Source organism: Polypterus senegalus, chromosome 5 (genome assembly GCF_016835505.1).
Source record: "Polypterus senegalus isolate Bchr_013 chromosome 5, ASM1683550v1, whole genome shotgun sequence".
Classification (NCBI taxonomy): domain Eukaryota; kingdom Metazoa; phylum Chordata; class Cladistia; order Polypteriformes; family Polypteridae; genus Polypterus; species Polypterus senegalus.
The window spans coordinates 152107999-152130810 of record NC_053158.1 but is presented as its reverse complement, the minus strand read 5'-3'; the positions used below and the strand labels follow the sequence as shown (position 1 = coordinate 152130810).

At 36.8% G+C, this 22812-nt stretch overlaps 1 protein-coding gene across 1 annotated transcript in view; it reads left to right on the top strand.

Moving 5' to 3' along the window:
• Nucleotides 1-22812, top strand: part of reck (reversion-inducing-cysteine-rich protein with kazal motifs) — a 253720-nt gene that overhangs the window by 140551 nt on the left and 90357 nt on the right. Inside the window, exons 7-9 of the mRNA XM_039753505.1 lie at nt 3862-3895; nt 5924-6121; nt 17871-18138. Of these exons, the coding sequence (XP_039609439.1) occupies nt 3862-3895; nt 5924-6121; nt 17871-18138 (500 nt within the window). The remainder of the gene's footprint in view (nt 1-3861; nt 3896-5923; nt 6122-17870; nt 18139-22812) is intronic.

The window sequence follows — 22812 nt, the reverse complement described above, 5'->3', positions numbered from 1 at the left end:
CCTCAGTTCTACCACTTCCTGCAGTGACTGATGCCCAAGACTGAACCAGCGTTTTGTTTAGCCTGTTGGCAACACCTGCAGTAATGCCATTTCCCCAGCAAACTACTGGAAAGAAAGTTACACTGGCCACTATAGACTGGTAGAAAACATATAAGAGTGGACTGCCACGCCAAAAGACCTCAACATCCTCAGGAAATAGAAGCAACACTCATATGCAAACTGAGGTACTTACGAGTTCTCATCACCTCCTCATCTTCACCAGCAGTGAGAACTGGGAGCAGAGTTGGCTTGAGTGTCCTGAAGTCTATGATTATTTCCTTTGTCCTGTTGATGTTGAGCTATACAGTATGTGGTTCAGTTTGCATTATACAACAAAGCCTTCCACAGTGTATTGAATTCATTGTCAAACCCACCACTGATACAACTGACAATGGCTGTGTCATTAGACAGTTTCTGCAGATGACATGATTATTATTGGTTCTAAAGCTTTGAGGTGTACGGGGTAAACTAGAAAGGGGATCTAGAATGGGATCCCTGTGTAAGCCTTTACTTGTGACCATGTCTGATATATCGTTCTTTCTTAGAATTATTTTTACCCTGGAAAAATGAGCCCAAAGTGTTGAATGTTTTTCAACAACAAAAGATATTATCATGTGTAACATGTAAATACCAAAATGACAACATTATCACAGTAGGATTGAATGTCTAGTGTCCACTGCTATACTGATGCTATACTTAGCATATTTGCTTCATGTGATATGTTTTGAAATAGTCACCAATGCACATAGGTACTGGAGCAGATGTAAGTTTTTTTTGTTTATTCCGGATGAATCTAGAGTTTGCTTTTCTCAGCATGCAGATTTTTATAACAGATTTGCATATTTGGATGCAATTTAATGTACCCACATCAGTCTTCCCTTGAGACTTTCATCAGCACTTATGTCATGATTGGGAACATACACCTGCATATTCTGGACGATCACCTAATACATTTCCCACAGTATGTGTAGTTTTGTGCTAGGTAATTGGCTTCATCATAGTCATTGTTGTTAGTAAAATACAGGTATTTCATAATAAGTGCTAAATGACACTCACTAATAACTTCACTAAAAATGGGTGTGTGCAACAACTGGTTTGTGGACCAATGCCATCTCTGGACTGGTTTACCCTCTCTGCCCTGCAGTATCAGGAGACTTAAAACCACCCACATGTCATCCGCAGCAACAGGCTGCCACGACTGTCTGCGACAAGCAAATACTTTACTGTGACGGTTTGTTTTAGCAATTATTTTCTCCACCTAATTATTATCGACAAATGGTAAATAGCCCAAATAATCATGGTAAACATAAATCTTCAGACCCAGGTTATCCGGAATTGGGCAAAGAGGAGCCAACACCAATCATAAACCTCAACGAAATGTTGCAGGTCAGAATCTTCTATACAGGTGTCCGCTTCACTATTAGTGTCAAAAGCTGATGACCAATTCACATCATCATCACTATCACTTGATTCGATCAATGATTTAGTTTCATTTTTTTTTTAAACTGTTTCACAGCTTTTCGTTTGTTATTGTGACTTTGGTTGAAGGTTTCACACTACATAAGAATATTTATTATTTACCATTGACTTAGCATAAGGTGGCAGACCGCATAGAAATATTAAGGATTTTTTTGCAGCATGATACTATTTCATCCACTAGATGGCAGATGAATACTGTCCTCAGAGTTATTTCGGCTTAACACTACAAAGAAGTTAATTGTATGTCACCCCAACCCTGACTCAGGCTTTACTGTAATTTTTAGAATTCTGAGCATGAGTTACAGTCGGGTTTAATGGGATGTATGTTAAATAACTCAATCTGTAGTCTACCAGTTAGGTATTCCATTGTTCAGGACACTGTGATACAATCCGCTCTCATAAACTGGCACTGATCCCCTAGCCGTCTAGGCTGTATGGTATTGAATGTGGTAGTGAATTCCGTTGATGTTAAGTAATGAGCTGTAAGCCAGTATTTATTGTAAACCCACCTTGTTGAGGTTTAAAACAAAAAATAGTAAATAGTATTACATTTTCAGTATAAAATAAGCAAAGCAGCTGTCAAAGACATTGATGAAATTGAGCCAGCAGAATTCCTTGCTTTTACTAATGTTAAATGAGATAAGACAGAAATGAGAAAGAGCCTCTCAGTCAATGTTTTTGCAGATGATATTGAGTTAAGCAAAGATACGAGGGATGGGAAATGGAATTAAGTGCAGATGTGCTATAGAGGAGTATTAGATGAGAATAATAGATAGATAGATAGATAGATAGATAGATAGATAGATAGATAGATAGATAGATAGATAGATAGATAGATAGATAGATAGATAGATACTTTATTAATCCCAAGGGGAAATTCACATACTCCAGCAGCAGCATACTGATAAAAAAATATTACATTAAAGAGTGATAAAAATGCAGGTATAACAGACAATAACTTTGTATAATGTTAACGTTCCCCGGGTGGAATTGAAAAGTCTCATAGTGTGGGGGAGGAACAATCTCCTCAGTCTGTCAGTGGAGCAGGACAGTGATAGCAGTCTGTTGCTGAAGCTGCTCCTCTGTCTGGAGATGATACTGTTCAGTGGATGCAGTGGATTCTCCATTATTGACAGGACTTTGCTCAGTGCCTGTCGCTCTGCCACAGATGTCAAACTGTCCAGCTCCGTGCCTACAATAGAGCCCGCCTTCCTCACCAGTTTGTCCAGGTGTGAGGCATCCCTTTTCTTTATGCTGCCTTCCCAGCATACCACCGCATAGAAGAGGGCACTTGCCACAACCATCTGATAGATCATCTGCAGCATATTATTGCAGATGTTGAAAGATGCCGGCCTTCTAAGGAAGTATAATCGGCTATGTCCTCTCTTGCACAGAGCATCAGTATAGGCAGTCCAAGTCTAAGCAGATCATGAACTCAAAATACGTTCTGAAACTAAAGTGGAGGTGATAATAATAGGGAAGAAGATGTATATGCTCTCCTATACTTGGAATCAATAATTCAAAGATGTGGGGGTCTTGAGGCAGAAACTTGAAGTGAGACAGAAAAATCAGAGTAAATGTAGTGTATTATAAGAACATTTTTTTTGATAATGTTTTGGAGTACTGAATTTTGGCTATGTTTAACGACTACGATTCCTGGATCACGAACTTGCTTTGTTTTCTTTTAGTTTTGCCTTTGATTCATACCTGTGTGATTTAATTTTGGTATTGTTTATTGAATTTTCTTTGTTATTTAAATGTTCATATACTAAGAGACATTGGTTGTATCCTTTGGGCCAGGTTTTTCACATTTAGTCTTTCCTATTTGAATTTTTTTAAGCCTTCATACCTTTATGGTTGGTGCAGGTCACAAGCCTACTTTTGTTTTTAGTAAATCTGACTTTAGTTTCCAGGCTCCATTGAAATCCTGAGGCTGTTTTTGAGAAAAGTCTGTGTTTTGTGTTTTGTGGAGCCCAGCAGGTCATAACCATTAATAATATTTAATTATACATACTTAGGCACTAACTGGAGCAGACTCCAGCCCCTCGTGACTGAAAATTGGATTGTGCAATTTAAAGATGTGTTTTATTTTTATTTCTGGGTTTTGTTATGTGTTCGTTTTTGCCTTCATAACATCTGCTGTACTGCAAATTTTTTTGAGGCTACCTGTGTGTACTCCACAACTTTGGTGCTCTTGTGTTATAATTCATTTACTGTGTTTTCTTTCACTTGATAAATTGTAAATTGCTTTTTAACACAATATGGAGTAATATTAAATTCTATTACTGTAGATCAATGGATTCTGATCAGAGAAAATAAACATATGTTTTACTTTTTTCACAGACTGCTCTCTACAATTGTATCAACAGGAATGAGAGTGAGTACATTTTAATATTTTACACTTTATCTCTAATAATGAACAACATTGTTAAACTTCATGAATTGATTTATTTTGACTTATTAGATTTTCAATATCTCCCCTGAAATGTGCACTATTTGGTGAACAGTTACAGCTGTCATACAAACCTGCAGATGTGGTTAACAGATTCGATCTGCAGAGCAATATAAAGGTGATAACGTCCTGCAAAAATGGAGATGCCTGTTCAGTTCACATTTATTTAAACAGCTTTTTGAGTGTCACAATAAATGTTTTGCTGCTAAAATATTAGCATTCAATAATATGAGTACAGACAAATACATAAATAATGCACTAACAAAACAAACAACAAGAACCTTTTAGTAACAGTCATACCTGATAGTCTAAAGACATTTTTCGTTTTTGGAGTGTGACATGTAAGAGTTTGTTTTTTTGTAGGAAATATTGAGATAATGTATGTTGAATCGAGGCAAAATAAACATATTTTAGTTTAAACATAAAATATGATAAAGTTACGATTTCATTTGCATCTTCACAAGTTATAAACCTTTTTACGGATTTATAAAAGTAGCATAGGGACATGACCACAGCAGGTAGAACTGTGTGAAATGACACAACCACACATCCATAGCACCAATTATTTAAACAGTATGTTCTTTACTATAACAACTCTTTGCTATCAATGCATCATCATTTCATCGTTGAGATTTAGTGTTATTTTTTTCATAAAGCAATCAACCTTGAGTTTTGTAAAATGCAGTACATGTTATATTCCAGTAAAGACTAATTTCTGAGTAGACATCAATTAGACATTTTCAGAAAAAGACAGTATCAAGTTAAGCCAAGTTTTATTTATAGAACTCGTATAAAAACAACAGAAGTTGACCAAAGTGTTGTACAACTTCCATAAATACACCAAATACATACATTATATACAGTATATATACTGTGATTAGTCAGCCAGTCGGCAGACATCTGCCACGTACACATTCGCAGCTGTGAGAAGCAGATCATAGACATGATGTACAGTACCTGCCAAACAATGCAAAGAGTACACGGCACGTGTTTCAGCCTAATTGGGGCTCATCAGGTGTACGCACCCGGATCTCAGGTAGTAAATGGGAACAAATCAGATGCAAAACTATACTTTTTGGGCACATGAAAAGCTTTTAGAAAAACTGCTACAAGTACACTTGTAGATCAAATTCCAGAGTAATTGGATTAAAAAAAAAAACTATGTGGCGAATGGGTCTGGCTATAAGTTTAACAAATTAAGATAACCATTCAAAATTGAGGAAAAAGTTGATTGTAGGAAGTGAAATGCAAAAACATATCAGAGAAATACAGCTTTGCATTTCACATCTAGAGTAATAGGATGCCAAAACTAGTGTGGGTAAAGCAACAACTGTTCTTTGACAATTGAACATTAGGTTTTGCCTCCAAACAAGGCCTTTTTAAATAAATTTTAAATAAATTTGATTTATATTTGAATGGTTCAATCTGACAGCCTTATTAAACTGCACTAATACTGCAATTTAATCTTGAAATGAATTCATTAGGTGTGTGAACTTGCATATTTCACTGGTCATTAGCAAAAAAGGGTATTATATGGTAGATACTGTAGAGTAGTCAGGATAATGTTTATATCAGAGAGGTCTGTGCACATATAAGATTATTCTTGAAAGGCCCCACCAGCCATTTCAAGCTAAAACATTACTACAGTATATGTTTGTCAAGAGCTCCTTGATACCCGTTATTGAATCATTTTCCATAAAAACACGATTGTATAAAAATCTATCTATCTATCTATCTATCTATCTATCTATCTATCTATCTATCTATCTATGCATTTGAAATGTATTGTGTTTTCTGCTATTATAGTACATTGTTTTATTTCCCATGGACTCTTATCACAAGTTGAACCCTTAAAATGCTAAAAATGATTAAAAATGATTCTAACTGTCATAAATGGATTCAGCTGTGCAGTTTCAGTTGCTTTGAATGAGTTTCTGTTTTTATTTATTGTAGTGGGATCTGTCTGCTGTAGTTATGCAGGACGGCACACAAACTGTCGGGAATACTGCCAAGCCATATTTCGCACAGACTCTTCACCTAGCCCTTCACAAATTAAGGCTGTAGAGAGTTACTGCGCCTCCATTAGCCCTCAGTTACTGCGCTGTGTGGACAACTACACTCAGTCATACCCCATGACGAATCCTATTGACAGTAAGTACTGACAGTTTTTTTTTATAATTTTTCTGATGTTATATTTAGAAATATAGATTACCTTAACATTTTGTATGCAATCATAATGTTTTAATATTTTCTGATTTTATTGTAGTTTGACATATTTGAAAGAAATATGCAGGCATTTGTTGATGATAGAGGAAAATCCCACAAAAACAAAGAGACAAAGAGTTGCACAATCTAGAAAAGAACCCACTAAACAGTAATTAGTGCACAAGAAAAACTGCAGCATATACTGCCTAGTCTTTGATGTACCTGCATGGCACAGTGAATGCTGCAAAACTAAAGCAAATAAATAATTTATGTCTGAACTTCCTGGATCCATCATTTGAATGTATGTCATTGTATCCTTTCTTTCTTTCTTTCTTTCTTTCTTTCTAATCTTCATGTTGTTCACTTGTTCTGTAATGATATTATTTGTTGATTTAATACTGGAGTGAGAGCAAAAATCAGATGGATTGATTAGAAGAAATACACTTCAGTATAATTTCATATCTTTCTTCATATCATTCATTTTATGCCAAGTTTGCCACTTTCCTGCTCCACCTGTTCTTCCTTATGTAATAGAAACATATTTGTTTTGATTTAAAAATAACTAAGGATCCATCGTGATGCTCGGTTTTAGATTTTTAAAACTAATAATAATTATAATAGAGTGGCACATTTGCCGTGCGGATTTTGTTTGATCATTTTCGGGCCAAAGTTATTTCTTCACAATTGGGGTACACATTCATTTACCATATGAACTTGTGTTCTAAAGTGAAGCAGAGTTTATAAATTAAAAAATATATAAATGGTATAGCAGCAAAAGGAATTAAGAAAAAGATTTAAGAAAAAAATACTTTCTATGTTTTTTTTTGGTGATCAGCTTTTTATTATGCAAAGACAAATTGACAGGATATATCAATAAAGGGACAAAGCATACTTAGTAACCCAACCCACTTCCACCCTCTCCCACCCAGCCATAAAACTAAAAGCAAGAAATGTTATCACACATTCTTAGTACTGTTTTCTTTAGGTGCAGGATATGTATCCTGTTTGCTAGTCTACTCGCAGTGGCCATTGTGGTGCACCCCCAATTCACCAAATTTCTGTAGCTTCAGGGTTCATATTATCTTACTTGAATCTCTGCAGTTCTGTTTCTTTAATGTTTATATTTATTTATCGTTTTTTTTTAGTAATGCTAGAAAACATACAGGCACAGTGATTTAAAGACAGATTCATACTCAAATCATTCCTTATTTATGCATTTATATGTAATTTGGAAGATTACAGTATATGTTTATTTCATTTTTGTTTCTCTGTTTAATAGTTTGAGTATCATAAGTTGTTCTACTGTATATTATTTTGTTGTTGCACGTTTCTGCATCATCTCAGAGCCCCAAAGCCAAGACGCAATCACACAGACACACATCCTGGGTTAATTAAAATGTTTATTTAAAACAAATATCTTCTCAGATTCTTTTTCTTACATAACAAATATTCAAATTCTTTCTTTCTTTCTTTCTTTCTTTCTTTCTTTCTTTTCTTTCTTTCTTTCTTTCTTTCTTTCTTTCTCTTCATGTTGTTCACCTGTTCTATAATGATATTACTCCCGGAAAAGTATCACAATTTCTAAATTAAATGTCTCTAAAGAAACAAGCATATCACAAAAGGAATAAAAGACTCCGATGTACAAACATCAAGAAACGAAGGTAGTGGAAGCTCAATGAGTAAAAGCCAGCTAATGCTACAGAGAAGAGTTGTGGCCAACCGAAGTCCTTTCTAGTCTCCTCGTGTAATTGCAGCACTCAGGCTCTGGGAGGCCAGGTCAGCCACTTTATATTTGTTAATTTACCGTATATACTCGTGGATAAGTTCTCCTGCAGATAAGTCAGGGCTTGATTTTACCGTATAATTTCTGGTATTTTATAATGTTGGTTGTATAAGTCGAATGTGAAAAACTCACTGTTGGTCCAAGAGATTATGATATGCTAACGCCCACCTGAGAGAGTAACCGCGGAGCATGTGCTCCTAACCTCTCTCTCTCTCTCTCTCTTGTGCCTACGTGACCACACATTAATATCCAAATTATTCCGAAGTGAAAGAAATTGGTAACTGTGCTACTGCAACAAAATTCGATGTGTTTGAGAAACTGATGCAAGATTGAAGTAGGCAAGAGGATGTAATAAAAAAAAAATGTAAGTGTCACATTTTTGAATGGGCATATAAGTCGGGGTCTGATTTTATATTCAATTTTTCGAGTATATACGGTAATTTACACAAGTTATTACTGCTCTGTTTTTGCTACATTAAAAAGGTAAAATCACTAGATTTTTGTTAATGAACTTGATTGTATTTATTGCTCTGTCTATCATTCTTTTTAATTACAGATATTTTTCATTTTAAATTTTCATTTATTCAGTTATCATAAACATTAATGTTGAATAGGCCTGACAGGACATTACTGCAGGATGGTCAGAAATAGTGTCATACAAATATTATTTTTCTGTTTAAATTGTCCTTTATTAAGTTGGAGTGTCACTTTCTTTGTCATTTACACATATTTGCTGTAAGATTTTCAGCAGCAGTATTGTTTGCAATGCACATCTCTCTGAATTAAAAATGCAATGCATTTTATTACTACATGCATTTAAAAAGGGATTCAAATAGATAGTGTATCACAAATGTTAACAATGAATATGTCCAACAGAGTGAAACTGCTAGAGAGACAGAAAAGGAGTGAGAGACGTGTGACAGAAGGCAGATTTTTTTTCCTGTACTTTTATCAGAACCAAATAAACAAAACATAATTAAGAGGTCACTACAGGTATATAAAATAGTATAAAAATGTGCCCCCTTGTACTGGGTATACTGTAAATGCACTGCAATTCTTATCAGGAAAATTAGATTTAAAATTATTTTGAGATGAAATACAATTATTGAAACAATTAGCTTTCTTTGTTTATCACCTTCCTTTACAGCATACATTTTTTTTTTTTGTGTTTTGCATCGTGGTGTTATATGATCATATATAGCTTGTCTAATCCCAACACACATGCCATAGAGTATGCAGACATGCCATGCCTTACTCTTCTAGCACAAATAAACACAGCTCGGATTTACACCTTTCCCTGATAAATGTCATGGGCCATATGGTGAGAGTTTTACTGCATAATGAAGTCCTAAAAATGCAGCAAAATGGTATGTGCACCCAGACGGTTGAAACTTTTAATCAACTGAATTTGCATAATCATTTTTCACATCTGCATATGTAATTTGTATCGTTGTTTGAACCTTGCAAAAATCTGTTAGGCTGGAAAAAATATTGTGAAGTTCTGCTTACCAGATCTGTTTTGCCTCAAGCAAGTGGAGAGTTTATAGTTCCATAAGGATGAAAGCAGATAGATTGTTAGTTAGTCATGACCTTGTCTGCCCAGCCACCATTTATATTACAGTTTTCTTTTACTTATTAGAGGTGTTTTTAACTTTTACATTAAGATTGATGCCAATGGAATGAAAGGAGTGGGAAACCAGATTTGTGAGACCTCCTCCCCCCTCCGTCCACTTAGCTATCAGAGGTCTCACATATAATAGCCATGGAGGGGATCATCCTCGTTTTGATGGCACAATGCAATGTCATGAATGTTTTGTTTCAACAAATAACAGCACAGTCTTTTACTTGATTCAAGAAAGTGTGTGATCATTTTTTGTGTAAAGTTTACCTGTAGAAGGAACAAAATGAAAGCTTTTTTTCAGTCTCAAGTCTGTTGCTTGTTGAAATTTTAAGTAAATGGATATATTATTGAAAAACTGTCTTTGCTTTCTAGATCTTTGTGGCCGGCATCTTTTAACTGATACGGTGCCACATTAGTAGGGTAACACATTTTATGAGCATGATATTTATATTCTGCTAAGTTTATGAAAAAGAGAATGTTTTCTTTATTTTTTACAACCATATTATGGACTGCAATTGATACCCCAAGTCAACAAGAACCTGCAACCCAAAACGGATAGCAGCCCGTCCAACTAATTTTATCTAATGAAAATAGATTATAATTATGTCAACTAGTGGGGTTCGTCCCCTGCTCATTTCGCTCACCAAAATCCCCCCACATACCCCCACAGGCCTGCACTACATGACAGCAACTTCGCATCTCTTCCACTCGCGTATGTGGATTTCACATTCACCAAACAACAAATCTTTTTAATTCTCGCAGATAGGCCTCTTCATTGGGAAGAAACACTACTTTTCTCTGATGGCAACACGAATTAGACGATCTACAAGTCTCCGACTTAAAGTTTAATTCTGAACAATATATTCAATCTCTTTTTCGCTGTTCCGTTATTTCGCAGAGTAATAATTTCTGTTTGTTTGCACTAATGTGATCTTTACTATCATTTTTTTTTTTTAGACTTTCGAATTTTAGTACTTTCATTATCTCTAACCTGCTCTGCATGTGTATCTACTTTGTCATCTATTCTTTGTCTTTTATTTCCGGCCCCGGATGTGGTTAAAGCTCTTGGCACAAATTCTCGTCTCGTGGGACATGAAAGTATCTCTCTGAAAAAGTCTCTCATCTCATCCCAGAATTTTTTTTATTATAATAGAGAGATTTGAAAATGGTGAATGTTAAACTATCCAGCTTTTCCGTATTTACTTGTGTACCACACGCCCTCGTGTAAGATGCACACCCTAATTTTTACAGAGAAAATTGCAAAAATCGTTTTGACCCATGTACGACGTGCGTTGTGATTGTATAGGAAGTGTTTACATAGAGAGCGCAAGCAAGAAAGTGTGCGAGTACGCGAACGAGTGAGAGAGCATGAGTGCACGAGCAAGAGAGAGAGAGCACGAGTGCACAAGCAAGTGAGCGAGAGAGAGTGCGAGCAAGTGAGCGAGAGAGAAGAGAGCGCGATCAAGCGAGTGAGAGAGAGAGCGTGAGTGCGCGAGCGAGAGCAGAAGAAGTAAATATTACAGAATTACATTTCCTCGTGTATGACATGCACCTGATTTTCTAATGCTAATTTTCGGGAAAAAATGTGCGCGTGTTAAACGCGTAAATACGGTATATATATGTGTGTGTATATACTGTATGTATATATACTGAATATTTCTGTTATGTAGTACTTGCCAAATAATTCAATGAAAATGAAACAAATCACTAAAAAGAATTGTTTTGCGCATCACTAGTATGTCCCTAAAGAATTACATATACATCCAGTACCATAATTATATGCTGCTATATTTCCACAGCGCACCAGTTGAAAAACACTTGTGTAGAGTATAATTATCAAAACGTTGATGGTGATGAACAATTGAGGATAGTATTTATGGAGTTTTAGGACACCTTTTAATATATGCCCATATAAGAAATGCATATTTCAATTAAATCAATCTTCAACAGTGCATTCAAAGTCAACAGTCATTTTGATTGTTTAATTTTTGCTTTGACACGTTTGGGTCACATATGCTGTGCCTGTTTCATAATTAATACGTTGGCCTCGCTTTCTTCTTGTCTTCTTTTCAGGAAGGCATTCATATTTAGGCTGTACTTGCTCAAGTGGTATTTTGTTAAACGTCCACGTTTAAGGTCATTGTTTAAATTTAAACTATGCCATTAATTTTTTTAAATTACTTTGTGTTGAATCTACATAAAATTTGAGATTCAATGTGTATTTGCTTCATGATTTATGTCTTAATTTTATAATTACATGTTTTTAATGTAAGATGCAATTAATCACAATTAATTAGATATATTTATGCGATTAATTTTTTAAATCAATTCCCAGCCCTAACATATACAGTATATATGTATGTGTGTGTGTGTGTGTGTGTGTGTGTATATGTATATGTATATGTATATATATATATATATGTATATATCTATACTAACAAAAGGCAAAGGACTGACTGACTCACTCACTCACTCATCAATAATTCTCCAACTTCCTGTGTAGGTGGAAGGCTGAAATTTGGCAGGCTCATTAATTACAGCTTACTTACAAAAGTTAGGCAGGTTTCATTTTGAAATTCTATGTGTAACGGTCATAACTAAAACCTACTTTCGACCATATATACAGCCATAGCCTGCAGCTCGGTCGCCGTGGGAGGCGTGATGATGCGGGACGTAATTGAGTGCCTGCCCATATAAGGTAAATATTCGCGGGTGAAGGACTGTGCTTATGCAAATGAAGATGAGATGGTCTAGTGTTTGGCACAAACTCAGCGAAAGTGCGAGAGAAACTTTTAAGTGCCGGGTCTTAGCTAACATTAAATAAAGCCATGGATATCGCAAGATCACACAAGAGAGAGGATCACATGAACTGACAGTGAATGCAGTACGTAGAGAACAAGGAAGAGCTCCAAAGAGCGCTGAACAAAAAACGCATTACACAATTGAGAAGGCAGCAAAAGAATATGAAGCGAGTGACGCATACAAGTATATTCATAAGTGCAGCTACTGCGAAAACAAAGCACGGTGTAAACTGTAAGTTTAAATTAAGTTCATAGACACGCTGCCTCTGGCGTTTGTCATGCCTACGACGAATACGATATTCACGAGATACAAGTTTAATGAGAAGACACGAGGTATAAACAAGACTTTGGATCACTTTGTAACAGATTTAAAATTGCTGTAACGGAGTTAAACTTGCAGGTGAAGGGCTGTGCTTATGCAAATGAATAGGAAGGCAAGGTGTAAAGCTTAACTTTAAATTAAGTTCATAGACACGCTGCCGCTTGCGTTTGTCATGCCTAAGACGAATACGATATTCGCGAGATACAAGTTTACTGAGAGGACCCAGGGTATAAATGAGACTTTTGATCACTTTGTAACTGAGTTAAAATTGCTGGTGAAAGACTATACTTATGCAAATGAAAATGAGATGGTCAGGGATAGAATAGTGTTTGGCACAAACTCAGCAAAAGTGCAAGAGAAACTTTTAAGTGCCGGGTCTGAGCTAATATTAAATAAATGCTGGTGAAGGACTGTGCTTATGCAAACGAATAGAAAGCAAATGTTACATTATTTTTAAAATGTTTCCTTTTCTTTTTCATAACTTCTTTAACACACTTCTTCTCCGCTGCGAAGCGTGGGTATTTTGCTAGTACAGTGTATATATATATATATATATACATATATACAGTATATCAAAAATAATGTAATTTATTGAATTAAATTATTTTAATAAATTATTGAAATAATTTCTTGAAATGAAAAACCACAACTTTCTTGATATTAAAAACCACGACTTTCTTGATATTTTAGTTTATTATTTAAAAATGGAATAATAATCTGAAAATCTAACAACATCACGTTAAAGTTCGATAAATTCTGAAAAGAATGATACCAAACATATATATATGAAGGTTTTAAAATAAGCCCGATTTAAAGCGTGACACAAAATGGCACATAAAAACGTCACATAAAATCGTTGCACTTTTAGGCTTAGGATTTTATATATATATATATATATATTTATTTATATATATATATATATATATATATATATATATATATATATATATATATATATATATATATATATATATATACTGCTCACAAAAATTAAAGGAACACTTTAAAGAAACACATTAGATACATCAGATCTCAATATGAAGTTGGATATCTATACAAATAACGACAGGGCAATGTCTTAGGAACAAAAGGATGCCAAGTCTTTTAATGGAAATAAAAGTTTTCTGCCTACAGAGGGCTCAATTGTGTAGACACCCTAAAATCAGAGTGAAATGAAGATGTGGCAGGCTAGTCCATTTTTCAAAAACTTAATTTCTGCTACTCAAAATGCTTTTCAGTATCTTGTGTGGCCCCACGAGCTTGTATGCATGCTTGACAACGCCGGGCATGCTCTTAATGAGACGACGGATGGTGTCTTGTGGCATTTCCTCCCAGATCTGTATGAGGGCATCCCTGAGCTGTTGTACAGTCTGAGGAGCAACCTGGTGGCGCCTAATGGACCGAAACATAATGTCCCACAGATGTTCAATTGGGTTTAAGTCAGGGGATCGTGAAGGCCATTCAGTTGTTTCAATTCCTTCATCCTCCAGGTACTGCCTACATACTCTTGCCACATGAGGCCGGGCATTGTCGTGCATTAGGACCTACTGCACCAGCGTAAGGTCTGACAATGGGTCCAAGGATTTCATCCTGATACCTAATGGCAGTCAAGGTGTCTTTTTCTAGCTTGTAGAAGTCTGTGCGTCCCTCCATGGATATGCCTCCCCAGACCATCACTGACCCACCACCAAACTGGTCATACCGAATGATGTTACAGACAGCATAACATTCTCCATGGCTTCTGCAGACCCTTCAACATCTGTCACATGTGCTCAGGGTGAACCTGCTCTCATCTGTGAAAAGCACAGGGTGCCATTGGTGGACCTGACAATTCTGGTATTCTATGGTAAATGCCGATCGAGCTCCACTGCGCTGGGTTGTGAGCACAGGGCCCACTAGAGGACGTTGGGCCCTCAGACCACCCTCAAGAAGTCTGTTTCTGATTGTTTGGTCAGAGACATTCACACCAGTGGCCTGCTAGAGGTCATTTTGTAGAGCTCTGGAAATGCTCATCCTGTTTGTCCTTGTCCAAAGGAGCAGATAAACCATTCCTGTTTTGGGGGTCATCTCATTGTTGCCCCTCTAGTGCACCTGTTGTTAATTTCAAAGCAGCTGAAACTGATTAACAACCCCCTGTGCTACTTAACTTACCAAATCAATATCCCAGAAGTTTCATTGACTTGATGCTATACTCTGATTAAAAAGTGTTCCTTTAATTTTTTTGAGCAGTATATATATATATATATATATATATATATATATATATATATATATATATATATATATATATATATATATATATATATATATACACACAGTATATATATATATATATATATATATACACAGTATATATATATATATATATATATACTAGTTGATTACACAGTGGCTTCGCTCACTGAGTGCAAGGGAAAAAATAAAATGTAGTATTTATAAAATCTGTTATTAAGTAGTAAAACATTTTCATAAGAGAATTTGAATGATATATAAGAAGTGTTTAAATTATTAAACAGTAAAACATTAACATTTAAGAAGTAAAAATACATTGAGTACTACTGCTGTGGTTTCGGGTAAACTACCAGCTTGACAACCTTGCATTGCGTGCCTGTGATTTAAGAGAAAAGTTATTCTGAGAAATTTGGACACTGCCCTTTCGTGATTAACAGGCAGAAGGTCCAAACAATTCCCAAGTCCAATACTTTACATGAAGAGGTTGGTTACATATTCATAGATGTAAACCCTCCATTTTCTTAAAAGAATTCATCACAAAAGCAACCTTGAATGTTGTGGGGTTTTAGTGACCCGAACTCACCTTAAGGGACAGAAAGTAGCTGTGCACCGCAATTTACCAAGAGAGTCACGCTTCGATAGTGCCGATTACACTCATTCGCAAAGATTTCCACTGTCCAAGGAGCCAATGAAGCACTTGAAGTGTCACAAACAGTGCGAGAAGAGAGGACGCTGCCTGAAACTGCAAAGCTGTCAACCCGGCAGAGCAGCCCGACATTCTGTGGCTTCCAGCGTCCACTTTGTTGTCACAACCTCTCACCGCTGAAGGCGGTCTTCTACAGCTCGGCGAAGTTAAACAGTAGAAAGATGCAAAGTTGTTTTCTTCTCTCTTCTACTATCAAGGACTGCCAATTAAAAAAAAAGTTAGAATGTGGCAGTTTCCGCGACAGTCACTTGGACGAATAAATAAAACTTCTCTGTCAGAACGCACCTGGCGGCGGATGGCTCAGCGCTGGAGTCCAGAGAGGTGGGCTGGTAGAGGGTGACACGGGGCACACTTCTATAGGATAGATTGGCGTGTTTGTGTTTACTTCTTTTCAATATCAGTAAAATAACTCTCACACAAATAATAACAATTCGTAAAGACGATATAAAAATAGCATCCACGAACGAAGTGATTAGTTTCTGTATTATAATATGTTCTGTGGTCATACGTAATTTCCATTTCACGTGGTCATATGTAATTTCTGTTTCGCGTGGTCATACGCAATTTCCGTTCCAAATGCGAAAATAATTATATATATATATATATATATATATATATATATATATATAATGTGTGTGTATGTATGTATATCTAAATATATTTTTATGCGTGTGTGTATGTATTGTGGCGGACGGCTGGGGGCCATGCCCGGCCAGGATGGTCCTTCGTTATATGCTAAGGGGGAGCAGCCATGGACTGTGCAATACCTCCCCCGGATGTTAGGTGGCCGCTCCCCTGGGTTGGAGCGGTGCCTCAGTTTCCCACAGGGGTCCATGGGAATTGGAGTTGGGTGCAGCCCTGTTGGGTCCCACAGGTGCTGCCAGGGGGTACTGCAGCTGGGACTCCTGAGCCCGTATGGGCAGTGTATTTGCCACTCCCGGAAGTGCAGCCGGAACTCAGCATTCAACCACCTGGAGCACTTCCTGGTGGACTATAAAAGGGGCCAGCAGCGACCAATCAATGGCCAGAGTTGGGAGGAGGAGGACAAAGCTTGATGGAGGAGTGGTGGTGGAGGAAGAAGATTGTGGTTTACTTTTGTGTACTTGGGACTGTATTGTGCCTGTGGGGGTCACAGGGAGGATGTGCCCCACAGGCGAAGAAAAATAAAACTTTCTTTGGTTTTTGTACGTGCCTCCGGTGTGAGTGTGTGTCGGGTCAGGCGCCTATATAGCGCCTTTTTACAGTATCAAGACTTGTAATGCATTCATTGTGACTATGTTTAAACTAGCATTATAATTCCTATTTTTGTCCAATGCAATTTATGTTAATATTACCAAATTTAATAATAGTAACATCATGCATATATTAGACTTTTTCAGTTCTTATATGCTACAACTTCCCAGTTTAAAGGTGTTATGGTTTCTAGTTTCTCCAGCATGTGAAACAATACTACACACATTCTCCTTGTTGGAAATCTCGTGTTCAGGAGTCCTGCTCTTTTTCCACTGGTGCCTTGTTACATGCATATTTTAGGATAAAAAGAGTTGATCCATTGTTGGAGCATGGGAGATAGATGAAATGTCTCATCTCACTCTGTAGCAGTCCAACACAACAAAACTGTTGCAAAAATGGTTCATGCACCTTTCTAATTTTGAACAGCCATAGCCCCACTTCTATGTGATTACAGAGTGAATTTGCATGATGTAGTACAATAGAGTATTATTAGGAGTTGCATTTTGCTGTATGTTTTGGAGAATGAATGTAAAATTGAAGTATGTGTGCCTTCTTTATGGATAATTTCTGTCAGGCCTTATTAGTAGATAATTTTGTGCATTATGATTCAGTACAGGCATCCACCTGATTTGAATCCTCTCCTCTGTCCACACTTGTCATTTGGTCCTGCATTGATTACTGCCACAGAAGAGACTTAAATATTTCATAAATGACAATGCATTCCTAATGGAAAAAGCAGGCATTCTGTTTAAAATTAAAATGATCATGCATTGTATACATTAAGTACATTATGCAGTTCTGTCATAAAATAATGACTACCATGTCAGTAAATGTTTCAAGATATATTCCTAAATATTGATGTATTTAATATTAATTTTTATTCTATGTTCCAATTACGTGTTGACATTACAGATTTGGCCTTCTCTGTGTAATCGGGAGCTGCTTGTGTTTCATTGTATGCTTATATGTGTTATATTTAGCTTATTGTGTTTTTCAGGTCTTTACTGCTGTGACAGAGCAGAAACCCCATCTTGCCAGGCAGCATGCAGAAGAATTTTGATGACAATGACGACTGAAAATGAAATTGTTGATGGCCTAATTGAAGGCTGTAAAACACAACCTCTGCCTCAAGACCCTTTATGGCAATGTTTTCTGGAAATTCCAAAATCCGGTAACCCAGGTGTTTCTGTTAACACATCTCCTTCTACTGGACTGGATGGGGCTAAATTGCACTGCTGTTCCAAAGCCAACACTACCATATGCAGGTAGGCTTTAAAAAGAATGATTTTTTTACCCACATTAGAAAAATTAGGTGATTTATTTGGTTACTGTGACAAGAAAATGTTCCGGGTTGGAATCCTGGCTCCGATTCTTGTTCATTTTAGTATTTATTATTAAAATACGTTTGGCTACTCAGTAGAAGAAATTAGTCCAGAAATAAACAAAAAACGTCATGTATGGATTTTGAAGAGCACCATTTGCTCCTATATGATTTCAGTTGGTTTTAATTCCTATTCCACATAGACTAATGGTAAACTAACTGTGCTACCCGTTTTAAGAGTGAATGTAATTTAAGTAAACAGACCTCAGCATTTACATTTGCAGTGCACCATCTATTAGAATGTATTTTGTAATGCATGTAACAATAAAATACATTCCATTTGTCATCCCAACAGATAGTTCTTCACAAACACTTGTAGTAATAAGATGCACTGCTATGAATGTTTGTGGTGCGCCATCTGTAGGAATGACTAAGACACTGCAGCCATATAGGCACACACATACACAGACACAGGACACAGTAACAGGTTTCTGTCCTGCCTTTCCGTGTTTAGAATGATTTTTGTTATGAAAGGTGTTTTATAAAGTGTAATACTAGAAATGCAAGTGTTTTGTCTAGATGTGGTCATAGGATGACCCTGCTTACCTTTATGCTCTTTATTATGGAGACCACAACAAAATGCCCCAAATCCCATACTCATCTCACAATGTCAGGACAGGCTGCTGTTGAGTTCAATACTTCCCCCTTTGATTTACATCTGGATTAGTTTAGATACATTTTATTAATCACAACGGGAAATACAGATGCATATAGTAGCAGAAACATACAAAACAAGGAGACAGACTCACAGGACAGATAATACAACCAGTAAATCAATTGATAAATAAGTACATAAATAAAAAGCAATCAATATACATTATGCGGAAATTTCAAAATGAGCTTAACAGATATGTCAGAAGGAAGAATTGAATTGCTGATAGCATTGGGCAGAAAAGACCCCCAGAGGTGCTTCTTAACACACCATGGTAGACTGAGCTTCTTGCTAAAAGTGCCTCAAGAGAACACCTCCTGGAGGGGATAGAGGGTATTTTTCATGATGGCATCAAACTTTGCCACCATACTCTTTTTTACAAATAGAAAAACAAAATAATGTGTGAACATCATACAGCCAGGTACTGCTAGGTGTTTAGGTTTTCACAGGCAACTCATTTCTTGTGTTGCTTGAAGAGTTAGCAGTAACTCCGAGCATTCTTGGATTCACTTCCCTCTCCTGTCTCTTTCTGGTCAGCTCTTTTACTGGTCTTTTGAAGCTTATCTAGGTATGATGTGGCCATCCTGTCTCAAAGATACATTTGCCATATTTTTCTTGTCTCTGAAAAGTGCTTTCAGAGCTCATAGGCTTCTGCCATTAGAGTCAGGAAAGTATAGAGTGGTGTGCTTGTGTAACTAGGAAACGGGGCTTGTAAGAAGCGCTTTTGTGCCATCATCCAGAGTTCATTCAAAAAAAGCTGCTTTAGCTCACGCTTCTACCATAAATGGGAGCCAACAGCACTGCATGTTTGTAAAACTTAGAAACAGCTTTTGAAACCATACGTGCATTATGGGAGCAGTTATCAAGAACAACTTGCAGATCTATGCAATACCATAGACTCACATTCTAGAAGAGTTAAATACACTTTCCACTTAAACTAATTGTCAAAAAATTCAGGTAATTCTTAAGCAAACACCAAAGCATTAACAGACAAGATACATTTTCACTAGGCATAACATAACATAACAAGCTGTTTTTAACATAGAAACATTCAAGCGTCTTTGTAAAGATCCACTTTGTAAACATTACAAGAAAAGTCCTTTTCTTTTCCATAGAATTTCTGCTCATTTCTCCAACAAGGGGTAAGTGGATTCTTAATAGAGAATAATCGTTTTTTTTATTTTTATTTTTCCATGAATGAATTAATGTGTGTATGGCAGGGATGTAAATCTTAAAGCCTATGAACCAGATCCAGCCTGTGGGCCTTTTTAATGCAGTCTGCATCATCCTTATTCAAAACATGTTACTTATGCACCATGATGACGGGCTAGCTTTCTCAAAAGATATCTTTTAATGTTTATTTCATATATAGTAGGGAAAATAAATATTGAACGCGACATTTTTTTCAGTAAATATATTTTCAATGAGGCTATTCACATGAAATTCTCACCAGACATTGGTATTAACTCAAGAAATCAGCAAATATAAAGAATTCACAACATTAATGGCCTTAAGTAAAGGTATCTTATATATAAACGTCTACACTTGGAAGTGTGTGTGTCTGTCCAGCCCGGAAGTGAGAGCCCTTACCCGACTCCACCTCCGAGGATATGCAAGCGAGGCCAGCACGTTGGCAAAGCGAAATCTCCAAAGAAAGAGTCACTCGCCTAGCGGCTAATACACAAGCGAGACGAGCATGCCGGCAAAACGAAACCTCCAAAGAAACTTTCAATTACCTGACATCTCGATATTTCAATTTTTTTTCTGCCGATATCAAAAGTTTCTAGGACCCTTTTCTTTTTACAGCACGGGCTTATACAGCTAGTGTGTAATAAAGTGGAATGACACAAGGAAAAAGCATTGACCACACTAAGTAAAAACAATACACCAAGGCAAGGAAGCAGCTGAAATTATGTAAACAGTTAGACAGAATTTCCACCTCCTATCTGTGCAAATCAATATCAGCTGGGTTAGTGCATATTGGTGGGCTATAAACAGGTGCAAAACCACTGATATAGTTTACAACTATCAGGTTTCAAAGGTCTTGGGTGAGCTCTTTGCTTTTACCCATCATGAGATGTTTCTTGTGTGACATTGTGGAATGACAGGTCCACGGCTTGACAATCAGGAGCTTGTTTTAGATAAATAAATAATTAATTGTCCGGCTCGATCTCCATTGATGTGCATGCTCACGCAGCTACAGGAGGTTGGTGAAGTAATTGGGGCGGGAGAGACCTACACGTGAGGGTGTGGTCTGTCTCAACAACAACATTTATTTATATAGCACATTTTCATACAAACAGTAGCTCAAAGTGCTTTACATAATAAAGAATTGAAAAATAAAAGGCACAATAAGAAAACAAAATAAATCAACATTAATTAACATCGAATAAGAGTAAGGTTCAATGGCCAGGGGGGACAGTCTCGATTGCTTCATTGGCTTTCTGCAGTGTACAACTGAGGCACTGTGCCCACAGAGGAATATAAGGGAGAGCCGGCATGAGAAAAGAAGTTGGAGAAAGATCAGAGAGTCTGTGATGAATGAGAAAGAAAGAAAGAAAGATGGAGGTTGATAGAAGGGATGACAGAGGTGGCAGGCGTGTAAGCAGTGTGCAGATGGATGGAGGCAGACAGCTGGGAAGAAGAGCCCAAGGGGGAGCGTAGAATGGATGCTCGAAGGGGGCTGAAGGAGGTTGACACACCTGAACATTGAACCAGAAGCTGTAGACGGAGGAAGCGAGGCAAGGTTTGTTGCGGCATGGCATATGCGCCGAAGAAGACAATCATGTCGAGAGCCTTGAATGAGGGATGGCTGTGCCTGTTGGCAGGACATCTCATTCTGCTGATAGATATATAACGGGTGAGCCGCAGAGATACTGTATCTGTTTGTACAAGGAGGCACCAGGGTTTACACATCTTTGAGTGTACATATTGTAAAGATTTTACCTGCTACAGATTTTAACTTAATTTTACCCGAACATGTTTGTGGATATTTTAACCTCTTGAGAATTGTTCAAGTTTTAATGGATTACTTATTTATTGCATTTTTAATTGCACTATTTATTGGACACTGTTTTGTAGGATTTTAATAAAAGCACTTGGCACCTTTATGCATGTGTGTTTGTCCTCATCCGCAGACTCGTCCCTCAGGTACGTTATCAGCAGTAGCGACTCAGGTTCAAGAGGCTTCCTAGAGCAACTGGGAGTGTGGAGCTGACCCACCCCATCACAGACACCCTTGTAGCCTATCAATATGTAGTAACCCAGCTGATATCAATTTACGCAGATAGGAGATGGAATTCCTTTCCAACAACTTACAGATTTCAGTTGCTTCCTTGCCTTGGTGTACTGCTTTTTTTAATGTGGTCAGTACTTTTTCCCTGTGTCATTCCATTTTATTACACATACCTTAATTTAAGGCCTTTAATGTTGTGAATTCTTTATGTGCGTGGATTTCTTGAGTTAATACCAATGTTTGGTAAGAATTTCATGTGAGTAGTCTTTATTGAAAAAAAAATGGTGAAACATTCAAAACTTAATTTCCCCCTCTGTATCAACTGTATCCTTATATAATTTAGCCACATTACATTTACACCAGCCATTAAAATGCATCTTTAATATTCATGTTTATTTGTACAACACAACACAGCGCAACAGAAACATCTGAGGATCCAACAGAAAAAAATGTGAAAATAAGTTAACATGCAACACTGCTATAAACAATGTTAGTGTTTGAACATGATGACAAAGATTTTTACATAGATACATAGAGAAAAGCCAAGCAAAATGACACCTTTTATTGGCTAACTTAGCCAATTAAAGGTGTCATTTTGCTTGGCTTTTCTCTACATTCATAATGGCTAACACAGTACAACACCCTAGTACTACATACATAGATACATAGAA